Raw genomic sequence first — 15,609 nt, forward strand, 5'->3', positions numbered from 1 at the left:
TTTCTGATTCTTTGGAAAAGCTTAATACAGATGTAGAAGGCTGAAGAACAGAAGGACTGATAGACTTTTCTAGACACATTTGAGATGTTGAAAAATAAAGCTCACAGCAGTTCTGTTACTGCTGGCTAGTCAGGGGCCTCTCTATCTACCCATCCAGTCCCTCAATATTGTATGGAGGCAAACTGCATGGGTTTCAGAGTGGAATTCTAAGCCCATCAGTAGGATAAAAACTAGGAGCTTGAGGTCTGGTTTAATGGTAGGTAGAGTTCTTTCTTAGTATATACAAGACTCTACATTCAATTCCCAATACCACTAAAACTAAAGTTAACAACAACAACAAAAAGGAATAAGTAGTAATGTGGTAGGTATAGTATAGTACCTATTTTCATAAGACCTGCCTACCTATAAATTAATTTACTGGACTATAATGTACATATTTTAGAAACGAGTTCCTTTTAGTGAATAGCACTTTCTAGACAGCCAGGGCCACTCTTTGATTGAAGATAGCCATGCTAGATTCTTTCCTGCCCCTCAAAACATGCAGTGGGGAGGATGAAGTCATGCAGGACCCAGAATGCCCAGGTCTTCTCAAAGCTGCCAAGGGGCCCCCCTGCTTTTGCCTTTTGCAAGGAGTTAAGATACATTTTCCTAGCTTGTTCAAGGGGTTCCTTTGCAGCTCCAGGCTATCTCAGGAAGAAACCATGTTTTGTTTCCTCCCCTCATTTCTAGCTGCTTGAAGTCTTAAGTACTTAAAAAAAAAACAAAAAACCTATTACAATCTAAAGTAGTCATGCTTTATCCTGCCTGCCCTATCTGGTGCTGTCCCAGGTCTAGTGTGTGCTAGACAAGTGTGGTCCGGCCTCTGGCTCCTGTATCCGGGCTTTCACCTTTGGAATATGAAGGAGGAGTTAAAAAGGAGAACCAGGAAGCTGGGGAGCAACATATTATTCCACTGGTTAGTAATACCATTTGGAGCCAGGGCTGGCTAAATGGCATGTGTCAGACTGGCTTGTTCTTACATACATGGCACTTTTCTTGAGGGAGCTTTTAGGCCATTTTCCACAGAGATCCTGTGCACAACCCTAGTCCCCAACTGCTCAAGTCCAAAGGCACTTGGCTCCCTTCACTCCTCCTCCTTTCCTTCCTCAGAGAGGTCTCTTGGGAGGTGGCCATCTCAGACTGACGTGCCCTTCCATGGGATCTAGCTTACCCAGTGCTCCCTCCCAGAAGGTACTCAGTAATTAGGGAGGCCAATCCCTTTCCATTAGATTTATCCTAAGCAATAATCAGCCATCTCAAATATGCTTTCTAAATTCTAGAGCTCTGAGCCAGGGGGATGGGTCTGTGGGTAAAAGTGCTAACTGGGAAAGTGTAATGACCTGAGTTCAAAACCATGGAACCCAAAAGAAAGCCACTGTAGTTGCATGCATTTGAAATTCTAGCACTCCTCCAGGGATATGAGAGGCAGAGACCAGAGCTTGCCCAGGAAGCCAGCGACCCCAGAGTTCTAAGGGCAATGGCTATTGAGTCTCTACTTCAAAGAAGACAGGCTGACCCAAGGTTGACCTCTGCTCTCCATATGCACACCATAGCATGCTCCCCCTCACACTCAAATATGTGTACACATACTGTCTCAGTTATAGTTTCATTGCTGTGAAGAGACACCATGACCAAGGCAACTCTTATAAGGGATGACACTTAACTGGGGCTGGCTTACAAGTTCAGAGGTTCAGTCCACTATCATCATGGCAGGAAACATGGCAGTGTCCAGGCAGGCATGATGCTGGAGAAAGAGCTCAGAGTTTTTAGCATCTTGTTCTGAGGGCGGCCAGAAGACTGACTCTTCCACACTGGGTGGAGCACTAAAGCCCACCCCCACAGTGACACAGTTCCTCCAACAAGGCCACACCTCCTAACAGTACCACCGCCTATGGGGCAAGCATATTCAAAGCACCACACACACCAAACTATCTACTCTCTATCTATCTATCTATCTAAAGTTTAAACTTGGGCAAGTTGAGTGACAGTACCCAGAGTATCCTGAGAGCCCCTCCCCAACCCAGGATTCTGTATTTTCTAATCTTAAACTATTGCTGCCTCCCTTAGAAGATGAAAATTCCAAGATGCTAAGGGCTGCTCCTGTCAATCTTCCACAGATAACTATGGTTGGTAGCACATGGAAACACTTCTCAGTCTTTTTCCAATAACTTTGGGTTTTTGCTGAGATAGAGATGTTTTCTTTAATTTTTTTTCAACCCCCTTAGAAGCAGCAGCACTCATACCCTCTGTCAGCATTCTATTGCTCTGAAGAAACACCATGCCACTGGCAACACTTATAAAGAAAAGCATTTAACTGGGGCTTACTTATAATTTCAGAGGTTTAGTCCAGTGCTGTCATGGTGGGGAGAATAGCTGCACACAGGCAGACAAGGTGCTGGAGAAGGAGCTGAAGTGTTCTACCTCTAAATCCACGGTAGCAGGAAGAGAATGAGTGAGCCACTGGGCTTGGTTTGGGCTTCTGAAACCTCAAAGCCCAGTCTAAGTGACACTTTCTTGAACTAGGCCACACCTCCTAATCCCTCTCAGGCATTGCTACTGCCTAATGACCAAGCATTCAGATATATGAGCCTTTGGGGACCCTTCTGAAACCACCACACCCTGGGATCTCAGTCCTGACCACGTATTTCATATCTTTTCCACCAGATACCATATAGATAGATCTTTCTATTTGCTCACTGTAGTGTCAAGGAGAAAGTGGTCGTATGTAAAGTTGGCTTTCTTCCCATGCCTCATCTTGCACCTTCCAAATTGACCCAAGACTGAGAAGACCTGGTAAATCCTGACAAGGTATGAAAGGCATTTCGTAGACCAAGGCTGAAGGGCATTTCTGTGCAAACATCATCCTCACTTTTCACTACAAAGTCAGAGTGGACCTCACTCTTCTCTGAGACCCTGGAGGAGCATGCAGCCATGAGGTGCCATCAAGTACTGTATGATACTGTCACAACTGGCATGCATCTTGAAGTCTGGGCCCAGGTGGCAAATGATAGCTAAGTGATACCTGTAGTGAGAGCAATACTAAGAGATGACTGCTCTTTCAAATATGTCACTGGAGAACGGAATCAGAATGAGCACTGCCAATTGTCTGCAGGGTCAGCAGCAGACTGGTAGCTAGCCACAGCTATCAGATTTAACTGAAGGAAATATCAAAGACTGATAAGGAAGGTTCATTGTTTCAGGGCAGGAAAAAAAAGCCGCCTTTTGGGTAAAGACAGGCTTGGTGGTGGTGAGCCTCTGGCCAAGAGCCACTATTCCATCCAGGATGTGTACCCCAAATACACCAGTAGGAGGCCTTGGACATACTGTCTGTAATTTAGGGGTTTCACTTGTGTCAACGGGCTTTCAGTACATTTGGGAATCCCAGCACTTGGGAGGCAGGCAAATTTCTGAGTTCGAGGCCAGTCTGGTCTACAGAGTGAGTTCCAGGACAGCCAGGGCTGCACAGAGAAACCCTGTCTCGAAACACCAAAAAACAAACAACAACAACAACAACAACAACAACAACAAAACCAGGTAAAGACAATTTCTCTCTTGTTTCCAAGGACCCCTGGGTATGTGGCTTTTTAATCCTTTTGGCACACAAGCACACGCATGTCCATTAAGATCAGTTTAGCCAGGTATGGCTGTGCACATCAACTATCCTGGCACCTGGTAGGAAGACTGTCCAAGTCCAAGGCTAATCTACTCTGGAACGCAGTTGAGGCCAGCCAGGACTATATGTTTTAAGACCCCCATCTCAAAAGCAAATACAGAACAACTGATTTAAAGGTGGGCATGGGGCTGGTGAGATAGCTCAGTGGGTAAGAGCACCCGACTGCTCTTCCCAAGGTCCAGAGTTCAAATACCAGCAACCACATGGTGGCTCACAACCATCCGTAACGAGATCTGGTGCCCTCTTCTGAAGTGTCTGAAGACAGCTACAGTGTACTTACATATAATAAATCTTTAAAAAAAAAAATAAAAAAAAAAATAAAGGTGGGCATGCTGGCACACACCTGTGATCCACGCTCTCAGGTGGCCTAGGCTGAATTGCCATTTGAGGCAAGCCTGGACTAAAAAGCCAGTTAACAGGTCAGCCAGAGCTATGTAAAACAAAACAAAACAAAACAAACCTGTCTCAAAAAGAAATTATATATAGGCTTGTTTTCACCATGAACTTAATACCATCACCAGTCACCATATCTGGAGGTGTGTGTGGGGGGGAACCCCCACAGGGCAGATGAGAAATGGGCTGAGCTAACGGCTGGATATCATGCGGCATGCTGTGCAGAGCAGGGCAGAAAGCCATCTGCACCAAGGCTTGATGCTGCCAGCTCCACTCTCCTCTCTCTCTCTGGGTGATTTTTACCCCCCTGGGGATTTCCCTTGGCTAACTGCCACCTGTAACTGCACATATCTCCTGAGCACCCCCCAAGCATGGTTCTGGAAAGTGCAGCAGACAGCTTTGTGCACAAGCAGGCTGTTTACACGACACCAGTCACTGCTGATGCCACCATTCTTACTAAATTGGGGACACTGCATTCACAGAGACCAAGACCTGTGTCCCTTCCAAAGCTGAATGCCTTCACAGGAGTAGTCAAAACAGAGGCCTTCCTTCTCCTGCTTCCAGCTTACATAACCTCTTAGGAAATCCCCTTTGTTGTTAGAGATGAAATAAAAACAATGCATATTACTCATAAGCCTGGGAAACCCAAGTGCCCTCCCTACCCCAGTTCATTAGCTTCCATTACTGCTGTGGAACCACAGACCCCACACAAACAAACCAACCCAGCCAGCTGCAGTGGCACACACCTTTAATCCTGCTCAGGGGCAGAAGCAGGTAGATCTCTGTGAGTCTGAGGCTAGCCTGGGCTACACAGTGAGTCCTAGATCAGCCAGAAATACATAGTGAGATCCTGTCTCGAAACAAATAACCAAGCAAACAACAACAACAACAAAAAGCCAAAAGAAACAAAAAAACCCCAATTACTAGTGAAAAATTTTAGACAAAAACTAAAGTTGACACAGACTTGTTTCTCAAAGTAAAAACAAGTGGAAGAATCAAGACTTAAAAACAAAACAAAACAAAACATAACAACAACAAAAAAACCCTACCCTATACAACACACCAGTGAAGCCTATCAGAGATTGTTATGACCAATAATTCTGTGCCCTTTATTCATGTATTTCAGAAAATATTTGATCATTTGTTTCAAAATGTACATTTAAAAAAAATCCATACAAAACTGTAGCTTGTTTCTAAAACCAGACAGAAACAGTAGAAAAAGGACTCTGGAAAAAAAAAAAAAAGACTTCACCAAAAGACGCCCCTCCCCCCAACCCTTTAATAAGAAAGCATAAATATGGCAGGTACACATTTTCCTTGAGTTCCTTGTTGAATTTGGTCCATAACATGAACAGGCTAATGTAGAAAAACAGTCAAGGTGTCCACATTTGCACTGTGAGTGGCGCAGGAGCACCAGCTCCTCCGCTCATTCTTCAAGTGCGTGTTAAACAGAATAACTTTTTGAAAAGTGAGGTTTAATCACACACGAATCTGTACCCCAAAGAATGCAGCACTCACCACCACAGCCAGGCCCCATCACGGGGGTGGGCGAGCAGTAGCGGGGCGGACAGGGCTCGCCACTGTGGCTGATTCTTGGAAACATGGCCCATTGTTTGCACAGGAACAAGAAACCCTGGAATGCCTTTGGTGGTGACAGTGATGTCAGCGACTCCAGACTGATCTTATCCCCAGACACTGACAATGTCCCGGTCTGAGGATGCTTTTGTTTTTGTTTTCTTCAACACATTTATTTTATTTTTTAAAACAACGTAAAGATCTCTAAGACGTCACAACACATTCTGTAAGATTGCCACAGAAACCCACACAGGGCCATGCGAATGACAGCAATAGGAAGGGACTGACACTTCTGTAAGGGATGATGACAACCTCTCCTGTGGGTCCCCTCTCTCCAGATATTGCAGGATGGATGCAGTAAGGGACAAGACCACCGGCTGGGAGGGTTATTGCACAACCCGGAATGGTGGGCGGGAACAGGCAGGCAAGCAGGCGAGGGTCAGGGAGGGGACTGGTGCGGTACTAGGAACACAAGATAACCCTGACAGGAATCCAGGAGCTTTGCAGCTACCAGACCACAGGCACTGCCAAACAGGTTACCAATGAGCTAAGACTTGGAACGAGGGACCACAAGTAAACACATTCCTCACACAGCCTCTGGGCTACATGGAAGTGAAACAGATAGGAAGAGGGTGCTGTTTCTAACCTGGGGTGGGAATGAGGAAACTGGAAGAGCAGGGCTCGACACATCAGAGGTACACAGAGGTGACCTTCTTCCCAACCCCCAAGCTCCCCTTATTAGACAGGAGGCATGGGTGCCTGCAGCTGGGTTACCTCACACGCTTCCACAGCCAGAAGGTACAGACAATGGGAGACTAGAAAAAACAGAGAACACGCAAGGTCTCACGCTATGTGTGAGGGAGAAGAGGGTCATAACAAATGACACATACTGTCAACCCATGTCCCTTTCCCCTGGAGCTGTACTGAGGTATGCTGTCATTGGCTTTGTATGCCAGTCAGCCCTAGAGCCTTGGCAGTTGGGGGGCCAGGCCATACAGTACCAGTGAAGGCCACAAGGCAATATAAGGCACTTTTTACAGCGACAGAACAAGGACCTGCTTAGGACAAGAACAAAAGGTTCGCAGAGGCCACTCGGCGTGACTTTTCTTATCTGCAGAGCTTTGAAAGCAGCTGTAATGGAGCTAACACTTGTTTTAAAAGGCAGGTAAAGGGCGAGAAGTTGGTGCCAGCATCCTCCTCACACTCACCACGGGCTGGAGAAGGGTTCTACAGGTGTTTTCAAAAGCCTGGCATTGATGTTCTCCCTAGCATCCTGTTCTGAGGGAAGAGGCTGCGCTCAGGACAAGGGAGGTGGAAGAAGACCAGCTCACTGTTCTGACTCACTGCCTGTCAGTCCATTCCACACCAGCAAAGAACAGAGGCCAGAGATCAAGAATGTGCTGGAGACACAGAGGCCTTCAAGCAGAGAAAGTTCACTAAGTCCAGACCCTTTACCTCCTCCCACTCCAGACTTCAGCAAACCCAACCAGGAAGGCTGAAAGCCATTAAAGACAATTGCAAATGAAGGCCTTCCCTAGCTGCAAGAAGTCAGCAAGTTTCTTTGAGGATGTGTGGAATCTAAGTGAGCTTTGTAGACTTTTGGAAAATGCACTCTTTCTGTTCCTACTTAAAAAAAAATGCCAGAGGGGACTAAACAGGGGACTAAACCTTCAGGGGCTCTTACAGTCCCAGGCACTCTACAAAAGTACGGTGTGAGTAGCCAGAACATAGTCATCTAAATAGAAGTGACTAAAGTTCGCCCTTAGGCTAGCCAGATGCTGCTGCTGCTGCTGCTGCTGCTGCTATTGCTGTGAACCAGTTAGGTACACAGGGCTAGGACTGACCAGAATGGCAGAAAGCCTCCCTCCCTGGCTTTAGCCTGCTTCTTCTTCCCCAGGACCACCTCTGACCATAAGGAGGAACACAAGGAGCTAATTCATAGTGTAGGCACCCAAGCCTGGGGAGCTTGTAGAAGTAACCGTCCCCTGAGTCACCACACCTCTGGGGGGGGGGGCAACTAGCAACAGGGGGTTCTCGGTCCACCAGTCCTGCCCCTGGCGCCTACTGGAATTCCAGAGATGTTGAGAGACAGGCAGTGGCTGCTGAGGTAGTGATTAGCATCTTCTGGTCCTGGTAGATGGTACTGAACATCTCAAACTTGGCGGAGTATGGCAGGTCCTTCACTAAAGGTGTGGTACTTTGGGGACAGGAGAGCCTGCATAAAAACAAAGAATGGGGCCAGAGCACCCAGATTACATGCTAGCCTGCATGTTCGAAGGATGGTGTGGAACTTAGTTTCTGTAATTCTGGCAACAAGGTTTGTGCCAACTTCACAAAGTCTTGGCTTTCCTATAACATCAATGCCAGAGAGGCTGGGTGGGTGAGAAAGCACCCCATAGTTCTCCCAAGCCTGCTAACAGCCCAGAAGTCAAGGCTGGCAAGCTGCTGCCCTTGGTCTCAGGCTTTTCTGGAAATGAACACTCCAAACTCCTACTACTGACCTTATGTTCTAGAAGAGCCTAGATCAATCCCAACAAACAAGCAACAGAGGAAGCTTGCAAGACTTCTAAGGAATGAATCCATATCATCTCAGGCATCTAAGTGTACTGGGAATAACAAACCCCTCCACAGGGACAGGACCACTGGATCCAAGACAGCTGCTCTTTATACCCCTATTCCTCCAAGACCTTCACATGTCTCATGCTTGTCACAAGTATTTACTTAAGGAGTAAATAAGTAGTTCAGCCTAGAGTCGAAGTTCCTGCAGTGAGCTGGCAAGGGCCTGCCAGCAACTTAGGGAGGCAGGCTCTTAGCTTGGAGATGGTCCAGGAGGACACCTAGACTGATGGGGTAAGGTGAGCTTGGGAGCCACCGGCTGAGCTTCCCCACAGCTCCAGATGGCATTTCAAAGCATAAGCTCAATTAAAATCCCTACCACGATAGGTGGGCTACACTAGCTGAAAGGTGCCAGATCAATTCTTTGGGGATGCCCAGAGGAGGGCCAGGAAAGAAGAGGGAGAGAATAGAGGAATGAGTTTTCAAAATTCTGTCTTGTTTCCTAAGCTCACACACAAGAAGCCAGGGGGATCTCATCTCTATTCTGCATGCTCCACACATCCAGCACATGTCTATGTGTAAGCTGGACACAGAGAAAAAGAATGCCACGTTGGAGTTTGGAACCAAATTCCTCAGTTGTGGGTAAATTAGATTTTACATCCATCATCAGTGGCTTGGAGGGGAGCTCTTGCTGAAGACCCAGCTCCCTCTTTATGGGTAAACACTCAAGCTCTGGACTCAGATATGGTGTCAAAGGAAGGCCAGAATATTAGGTAACATTAATGTTCTGTGTCACCAAGAACTGCTCTACTCTAGCTCAGAGTTTGGGGACCCTTTAAAGCGTAAATCCGTTCTGGAAGTCCTCACAAGGTACCATAAGGACCCGATGACCCCGTCTTCAGGTAGAAGAGAGAGGAAAGAACACCGAAGGGAAGGGGGTCACAGACTCCTGTGGACATGGCTGTGTCAGCTCATGCAACCAGAAGAGTGACCCTGAGGCGTCCTGGTGTCAGGCTCTGGGTGTGCTCAACAAACAACATTAACAACTTTAAAAGAACACTCAGGTGAGGCCAGAGGGAGGGTGGCCAGAGGAACACATGGCGGGCGATGGAATCCTTGGGGCTTCCTGTTTCTGCAGAGAGATGAAGTTGAGGTTGCAAGTTTGGCCGGCTGGGGCAGGCCATCTCTGGACTTGGGAACAGCATGTCTTGGGCGGCTTTGTAACCGCTGTTTGGTTTGGTTTCAGATGCTGGTGGGTGGGTAATGAAAGAACAGCAGCTGGCACCGCTGGAGAATGGTCCAGATTGACTCTTCTGTTTGTCAAGCCACCTTGCTAGAAGAGGCAGCTGTTTGATGTGCTTTGCTCTTGTGGGACAAGTGGGAAGGCACATCCTCCTTAGCGCGTCCCCTCAGAGAGCGAAGGCAGGCTGGTTTCCAATTCAAATGACACACGGGAAGCTCTCTGGAGTCCTGGGACTCAATAGTTAATTAACACTGTCTTTCTGGATTAAGTCACTATGTCCCCAAAGCGAAGGACGCGTAGAACCAGAATCCTACATCTTGACTGTCTGTCAGTCAGCACCAAGAATATTGTAATCCAATCTGTCCACAAGGGCCACCGAGGATCTGCCACCAGCTCTAGGGGAGGCTCCTTGGCGAGAGGCTTCCAGATTGGCAAGCCCTGAGACCCAAGGGCAGGACTGCCATCTTAGCTCCCTCCGGTTGTACAAATCAGAGAAATTGCACATTAAAGTCAGGAAGAAAGGAGCATGAGAAGCAGCCATGAGAGAGAGAAAGAGAGAGGGGAGGAAGGTGAGAAAAAGGGGAAGGGGGAGAGAGAAAGGGAGGGAATGGGAGAGAGGGGAAGAGGGAGGAGGGGGGAGAGAGGGAGAGGGGAGGGGGAGAAGGGAAGAGAGAGAGAGAGAAGAAGGAGGAGGAGGAGGAGGAGAAGGAGGCAGGAGCAGGAAGATGATCAGAAGAATGCAGGCCTCTAAGAAAACTCAAGATAGGACAGAGGTGAGGCCATCTGGCGGCTCAGGGGAGCAAGAGTATAAGATTTTTGGCTTTATTGAGAATGGTTTATGAGAAGAGAAAGACTAGAAGGTAGAGAGGAGCTCCCCCTTTGATGCCAAGGCTTCTTTCTGCTGGTGGAGACGAGCATGGGCAGGAGGGTGGGGAGACTGAACTGGCCCAGGGCTTCCTCATCCAGGGGATCCCCGTTCTCAGCACAGTGGCACTAGGGAGACTTGAGTTTCTTAGTCCGTGAGGAGGTCCCGTTCTCTGCCTTCACCACTCCGTTTTCATGGTAACCTGGGGAATGTAGAGAAGACACACACATGGGGTTTCGGCCGACACTGAGGCAGGAAAATGGAGACATGCAGGGTCAGGTGTTATGGGGACATGGCTTTGTGGTGGGCAGACCATCCGACCAGGAAGCAGGCTGTAGCCAACGGAAGCCAGGAGACAGGTCGGGGCAGGTTGCTGCCTGTCCTAGTGTCTTTGATAAGTGGCTTTGCTTTATGTGTTTAGTCTTTGACTATCTTTTAGTGGAGGGCACCTACCGTGACTCACAGAAACTGAGGAAAGGGCAGCAGCCTACACTGAGATCTGAGCAATGCTGGCTTTAATCTCTTAGTTCCCCCAGTGTTCTCAATCCCTCAGTTCCACAGAGCTCTGACAGGTCTCAGCAACAGGAATGGTAACAAGGAGAAGAAATGGGGAACAAGATACTGCAGGAACAAGGCCTGACATTCCTTTGACCAGGCTGGGTTGTGGTCAAAGCTTTTAATCCCAGCATTCTGGAGGCAGAGGCAGGAGGATCTCTGAGTTTGAGACCAGCCTGGTCCATAGAGCAATTTCCAGGACAGCCAGGGCTACACAGAGAAATCCTGTCTCAACCAAAACACAACAGAATAAAAAAGGAGAGAAAAATACCTCCACAAATGTAATGAGTTGTGGCATCACTGAAACCCCTCCTCCTAACCCATTCCAAGTCTTCCTCACATCCAAATGACTGCTAACAAACAAACACACACACAGGCTCTTTCCAGGCAGGCAGCTGCATGGGAAAATGCAGGTGAGTCAGAAAACAGGCATGCAGACAGGCCAGGCCCCGAGCGAGCGAGGCTGGGGAGTAGACTTGAGCTACAATGTCTGAGGACCTGTGGGCATAGGGGATCACTTGAGGATGTTCAGGAGTTAAAGGAGATGTGCGTACCCCATCTCCATGGCTCCTTCCTAACACTATCACTGTGAGTTAGTCAGTCTTGAAGAGAGATGGGAAGCCTGGGAGGTAGGGTTGGGCCAAGACGGAGAGCACAACAGCCACTTTGTAGCACGGGACATGAGTGACAACAGCAGCAACAGCAGGAGAACTTAGCTACATGCCAGAAGCTACCCCCACCCAGTGCTGCCCTAAATCAGTGGCCAGGCCCTGTTAGAGCTAGCCTGCTCACACTGGGTCTCTGGCTCATGACCAATTACATGCTGGTTACCGTGTCCCAGGCTGGGAGAAAAATGTCTACAAGGAGGGGAAGCCAGCAGGACTGGTTTGTGGAGCACTTAAGTGCCAGGTGCCAGCTCTCCTTCACCCATTGACAGTCCCCAGCCACTCGCTCTCTGCCACAGGGTGCCACTCACCAGGTTCTCTCTTGAGGAGCTTGGCTGGAAGCCTGGGGACAGCAGAGACTCTACGCTTGGCACTCTGTTCCTTCCAATACTCCCGCCAGTGCCGCAACTGGGAGTGGATGAAGCGCCACATGAGCCAGGCCTGGGCGACACACACCAGCAGCAGCATGCCAAGCCTGCGGAGGGTAGAAATGGATCTATGGGCAGAGTTCAGGTCTACAGCCTGCAGAAGGAGGTCCCTGTAGCTCCTGTGGCCCACCCTCCCCACAGCTACCGACACCAGCAAGGGTGTGCTCTTCAGTCCGTCTCTTCTCTGGTACACTTGAGCAACGAGAGGTGAAGGCCCTAAGGTGATGATGGTCACCACAATCAAACTAATCCTACAGATCCACCGCTGTTCTCTCTCCCACATGCCTGGCCCATAACAATCTAGATGAATATTGCTAACATTTGAAAGAGCTAGCACACGAGTGCAGAAATAATTCTCATCTCCTATATCACACGTTGTCAGTGGAGCAAGCCTAGAGATCACACACACTCTAATGCCTATAGCTTCATGGACCACACAGCTTGAAATAAAAGATGAAGCTTCTATCTTGAGTTTCCTGAGGGTGTCCTGATCAACCCCACCGGGATGAAAAATGTCCTCTGCACCATGATTGCTGAGCAAAATGTGAGGGGCCCCACACTGCATCTGGACTGGGCTCCTCACAAGAGCACATGAAAGCTGTGGACTGAAGAATGTTGGACCGAAGCAGGAGACTGATGTTAACGTACTTGCCCCTAAATGTCACTGTGTGGGAGATTCAAGGGTCGCTTGTACCCCAACCTTCTGTGAAGACATGCCATGTTCAGAGAGCCCCTCTATTCACCACCCCAGACTTCTGCCAACTCACCTGCAAGGCAAGGTGTTAAAGTTCCCTTTCTCGGGGTCAAACACTTGGTTTTCCACCCGAGCCAATCCAAAGCCAATGGTCAGCACAGCGAGGGTGAGGATGAAGAGACGTGTGACCCCAAACACAGCAGCCCAGGCGTTAAACCTGCTCTCAGGGGTAGAAAAGGGATGTCAGCTTTGGGAGTCACTCAAGGAACCTTCACCATCTCCAGAAGCAACCCAGAGTGGGAAAGAGCATCAAACAGGACCCAGGAAGGTGAGAGTTTCAGAAGTTCTAGAACAGACATAATGTAGGGTGCTGGCTGCCCTTGGGGAGCCAGCTGACACCCAAAGTGGGACCCCTCAAACATTCAGATTGCATGAGATACCCAGGTTCCACCCCATCAGTCTCTGGACAGACCAGCATCCAGCAACCCTACTTACAGCCTCTCGTTATTCTCGTCTGCAAAGTGGAAGAGCCGAGCCATGTGAAAGAGGGCCTCGGTGGAGTACTGCAGTAGTAGCAAGATCAGCCCCAGGCGGCTCAGGCTGGAGGGAAAGACAAGCCTTACTCTCCCTGCACGACACCCCAGAGCAGAAGCCATTGGTCTGTGGTAGCTCAGGCTGCTCTCTGTTCTGCCATCCACTTCTTGGGGGACAGTGCTTGATCCTTCCTAACAGTTTGGCTGCTGTACCTTCCAGTAGTTTTCTTGTACTGACTCCCCAGACTTTGACCCATTTCGCCTGCCTGCCCCCACAATGAACCTGATCCATATACATCATGATATCTGGCCCTTTCTATGCTCATGCTACTGGAATCATACACAGAAGGGGGGCCTAGAACAAGGTTGCTGCGCTTTGGGGGTACATATATGAAGATTTCCTGCTATTTGACTTTGCACTGTCTGAGGAAGCAGGAAGTTCTCCCCGTGTGTGGTGCTCATCACACACTGCTGGGTGATGCTGTTACCATAACCCCCCTGCATGTGAGTTGTGAGCATCCCACATCAGAGCACAGCTGAGACAGCTGCCATCTCCCTCCACCTCGAGACAGAAAGCCAGAACGTGAGAGCTGATGGGCTCCGACACACACACTATTCACCCACGTTGGTCAGTCTCACAGGAAGCCTGTTATGAGCTCCTCAGAAACAGGGCTCCCTAAGAGCCCTGTTTCTGGGCATTATAGCGAAGCTCTCAAAGGCTAGCATACACAGAATTTGGGCCCTACTCAGTGCATGAAAAGTTCATGAAAAGCCCAGTTACCAAGCACAGTTCATTCATCAAAATACTGTCTGTAAAAGAGGCACTTGAGGCCTAATGTAGTAACGCTTCACACTTCCAGAGCAACCATATGACTACCCGCTCTCTATTTCCTTATAAGACAAACTGAAATTAACTGTAGGGCCGTACTGCTCCAGCAGCATTGGATACCATGTGGCAAGAGCCAAGTTTCTGAGTGGAAAGTCACAGTTCAAAGGACCACTAAACTGTTTGCCTCGAGAACAGGTGGATAACCCTCTGGGTTCTCTTGGCTATCGGTCCATACTGCATTACTAGAGTCTTTCTTATAGACTGTCTTTCCTACCAGTTGGAGAATGAATAATTGAAGATAGGAGAGTCCTCCACTACTGCCTGTATTCCCAAGTTAGCAAGATACTCCTCTAAAAGCCAGTATGCACTAAATGCCTGCTAACTGAGTGACCCTGTGGGTAGGCACCGAGGCATGAAAGGGTGAGGAAATGGGGCTGGCTCCCTCCACACTCACTCACTTTAAGAGGTATGCCCCAGTGATGTGAAGAAGGTACAGACAAATGTATTGCAGCTGGCGGGGGATTTCTTCCTGGAAAAGAGATGGGCAGACAGTGAGCTTACTCAGACTCCAAATGAATATGCATAGAACTGAGAGAACATGAGAGGTTATCAAGGAAGGGTCAGGTCTCCATACTCCCATGGTCCCATGTCACACCAGAACCACACACACGGGCTAGTAACAAGAAGGCCGAGGCAGCAGATTCAAGACTGGTGCCAGAAGGCAACTCTGGGTTGGGAATGAAGACACAGGAACTGGGAAGAGGGCTTTCTGCATTACTCTGAGGAAAACTATAAAATGGATGGGGGATGGCGAGACAGCCTCGATCGAATATCTGATTAGATTAGATTTTGCCAGTGGGCACACATCTCGTGGAGGAGTCAAGACCCTGACAACACTCTCTTGGGTGTCTGTGTGGGTCCCTGTCATCAGCCAACACATCATGCTTCCGGAGAAAGGGAAGGGAGAAGTCACTGGGGAAAACAGGAGGGCTGTAGGGAAGAGAGGCCTCTAAAGGGGGTGGGGCAAGGGAAGACTCACCTTCCGCACCTTCTGGAAGTAGAGTTCAGGTAGTGAGTGCAACCAGTATGCCAGCTGACCCAAGTAGAAAAACTTCACCTGGAAGCTGGAGATGAGGGAGTTCTTGGTGTGACCAAGAACATCCCCAGGGGACTTGCCAAGAGCATAATGAAAGGGCTAAGCCAAGACCATGGGTGAACAGCAGGACCAGAAGCAAGGGAGGGAGGCAGGGAGGGGTGGATGCAAGGATCACAATGCCCCTGGCAGGCATCATGTATAAGACCACTTAAGGGGTCACAGCATGTCCATTAGAGGAAGCAGTAGCGACCAAGCACATCATGTTAACCCAGAGAAGGACCACTGAATACAACCACAGAAAGGCTCTAAGTTGTTCAGCTCCACACCCTTTGCTACTGCTGCTCTGGTAGGCCTAAGGGATACAGTGTGGCCTCTGGAGGGAGACAGGCCTGGTCTTGGCAGCATCACAAGTAGGAACATGAGTATGGAGGGGGAGATGTGCTATGAATTTAAAGGGTCTCCAAT

General features: G+C 48.8%; 1 protein-coding gene across 2 annotated transcripts in view; it reads right to left on the bottom strand.

Annotated features, from left to right (window-relative positions):
- Positions 1–5,119: 5,119 nt before the first annotated feature.
- Positions 5,120–15,609, bottom strand: part of Tram2 (translocation associated membrane protein 2) — an 86,772-nt gene continuing 76,282 nt past the window's right edge. The window contains exons 6-11 of one of the 2 annotated variants that reach the window (XM_085835900.1): positions 15,088–15,172; positions 14,507–14,577; positions 13,182–13,286; positions 12,760–12,903; positions 11,876–12,039; positions 5,120–10,546 (exon numbers count right to left, since the gene is read on the bottom strand). In XM_085835900.1, coding sequence (XP_085692026.1) covers positions 10,473–10,546; positions 11,876–12,039; positions 12,760–12,903; positions 13,182–13,286; positions 14,507–14,577; positions 15,088–15,172 — 643 coding nt within the window. In that variant the 3' untranslated portion in view covers positions 5,120–10,472. The remainder of the gene's footprint in view (positions 10,547–11,875; positions 12,040–12,759; positions 12,904–13,181; positions 13,287–14,506; positions 14,578–15,087; positions 15,173–15,609) is intronic. The other variant, XM_021161191.2, reaches the window with a different exon arrangement.

This window comes from Mus caroli, unplaced genomic scaffold (assembly GCF_978045245.1).
Source record: "Mus caroli unplaced genomic scaffold, Mus_caroli_1 scaffold_1, whole genome shotgun sequence".
In the NCBI taxonomy this organism is placed as follows: domain Eukaryota; kingdom Metazoa; phylum Chordata; class Mammalia; order Rodentia; family Muridae; genus Mus; species Mus caroli.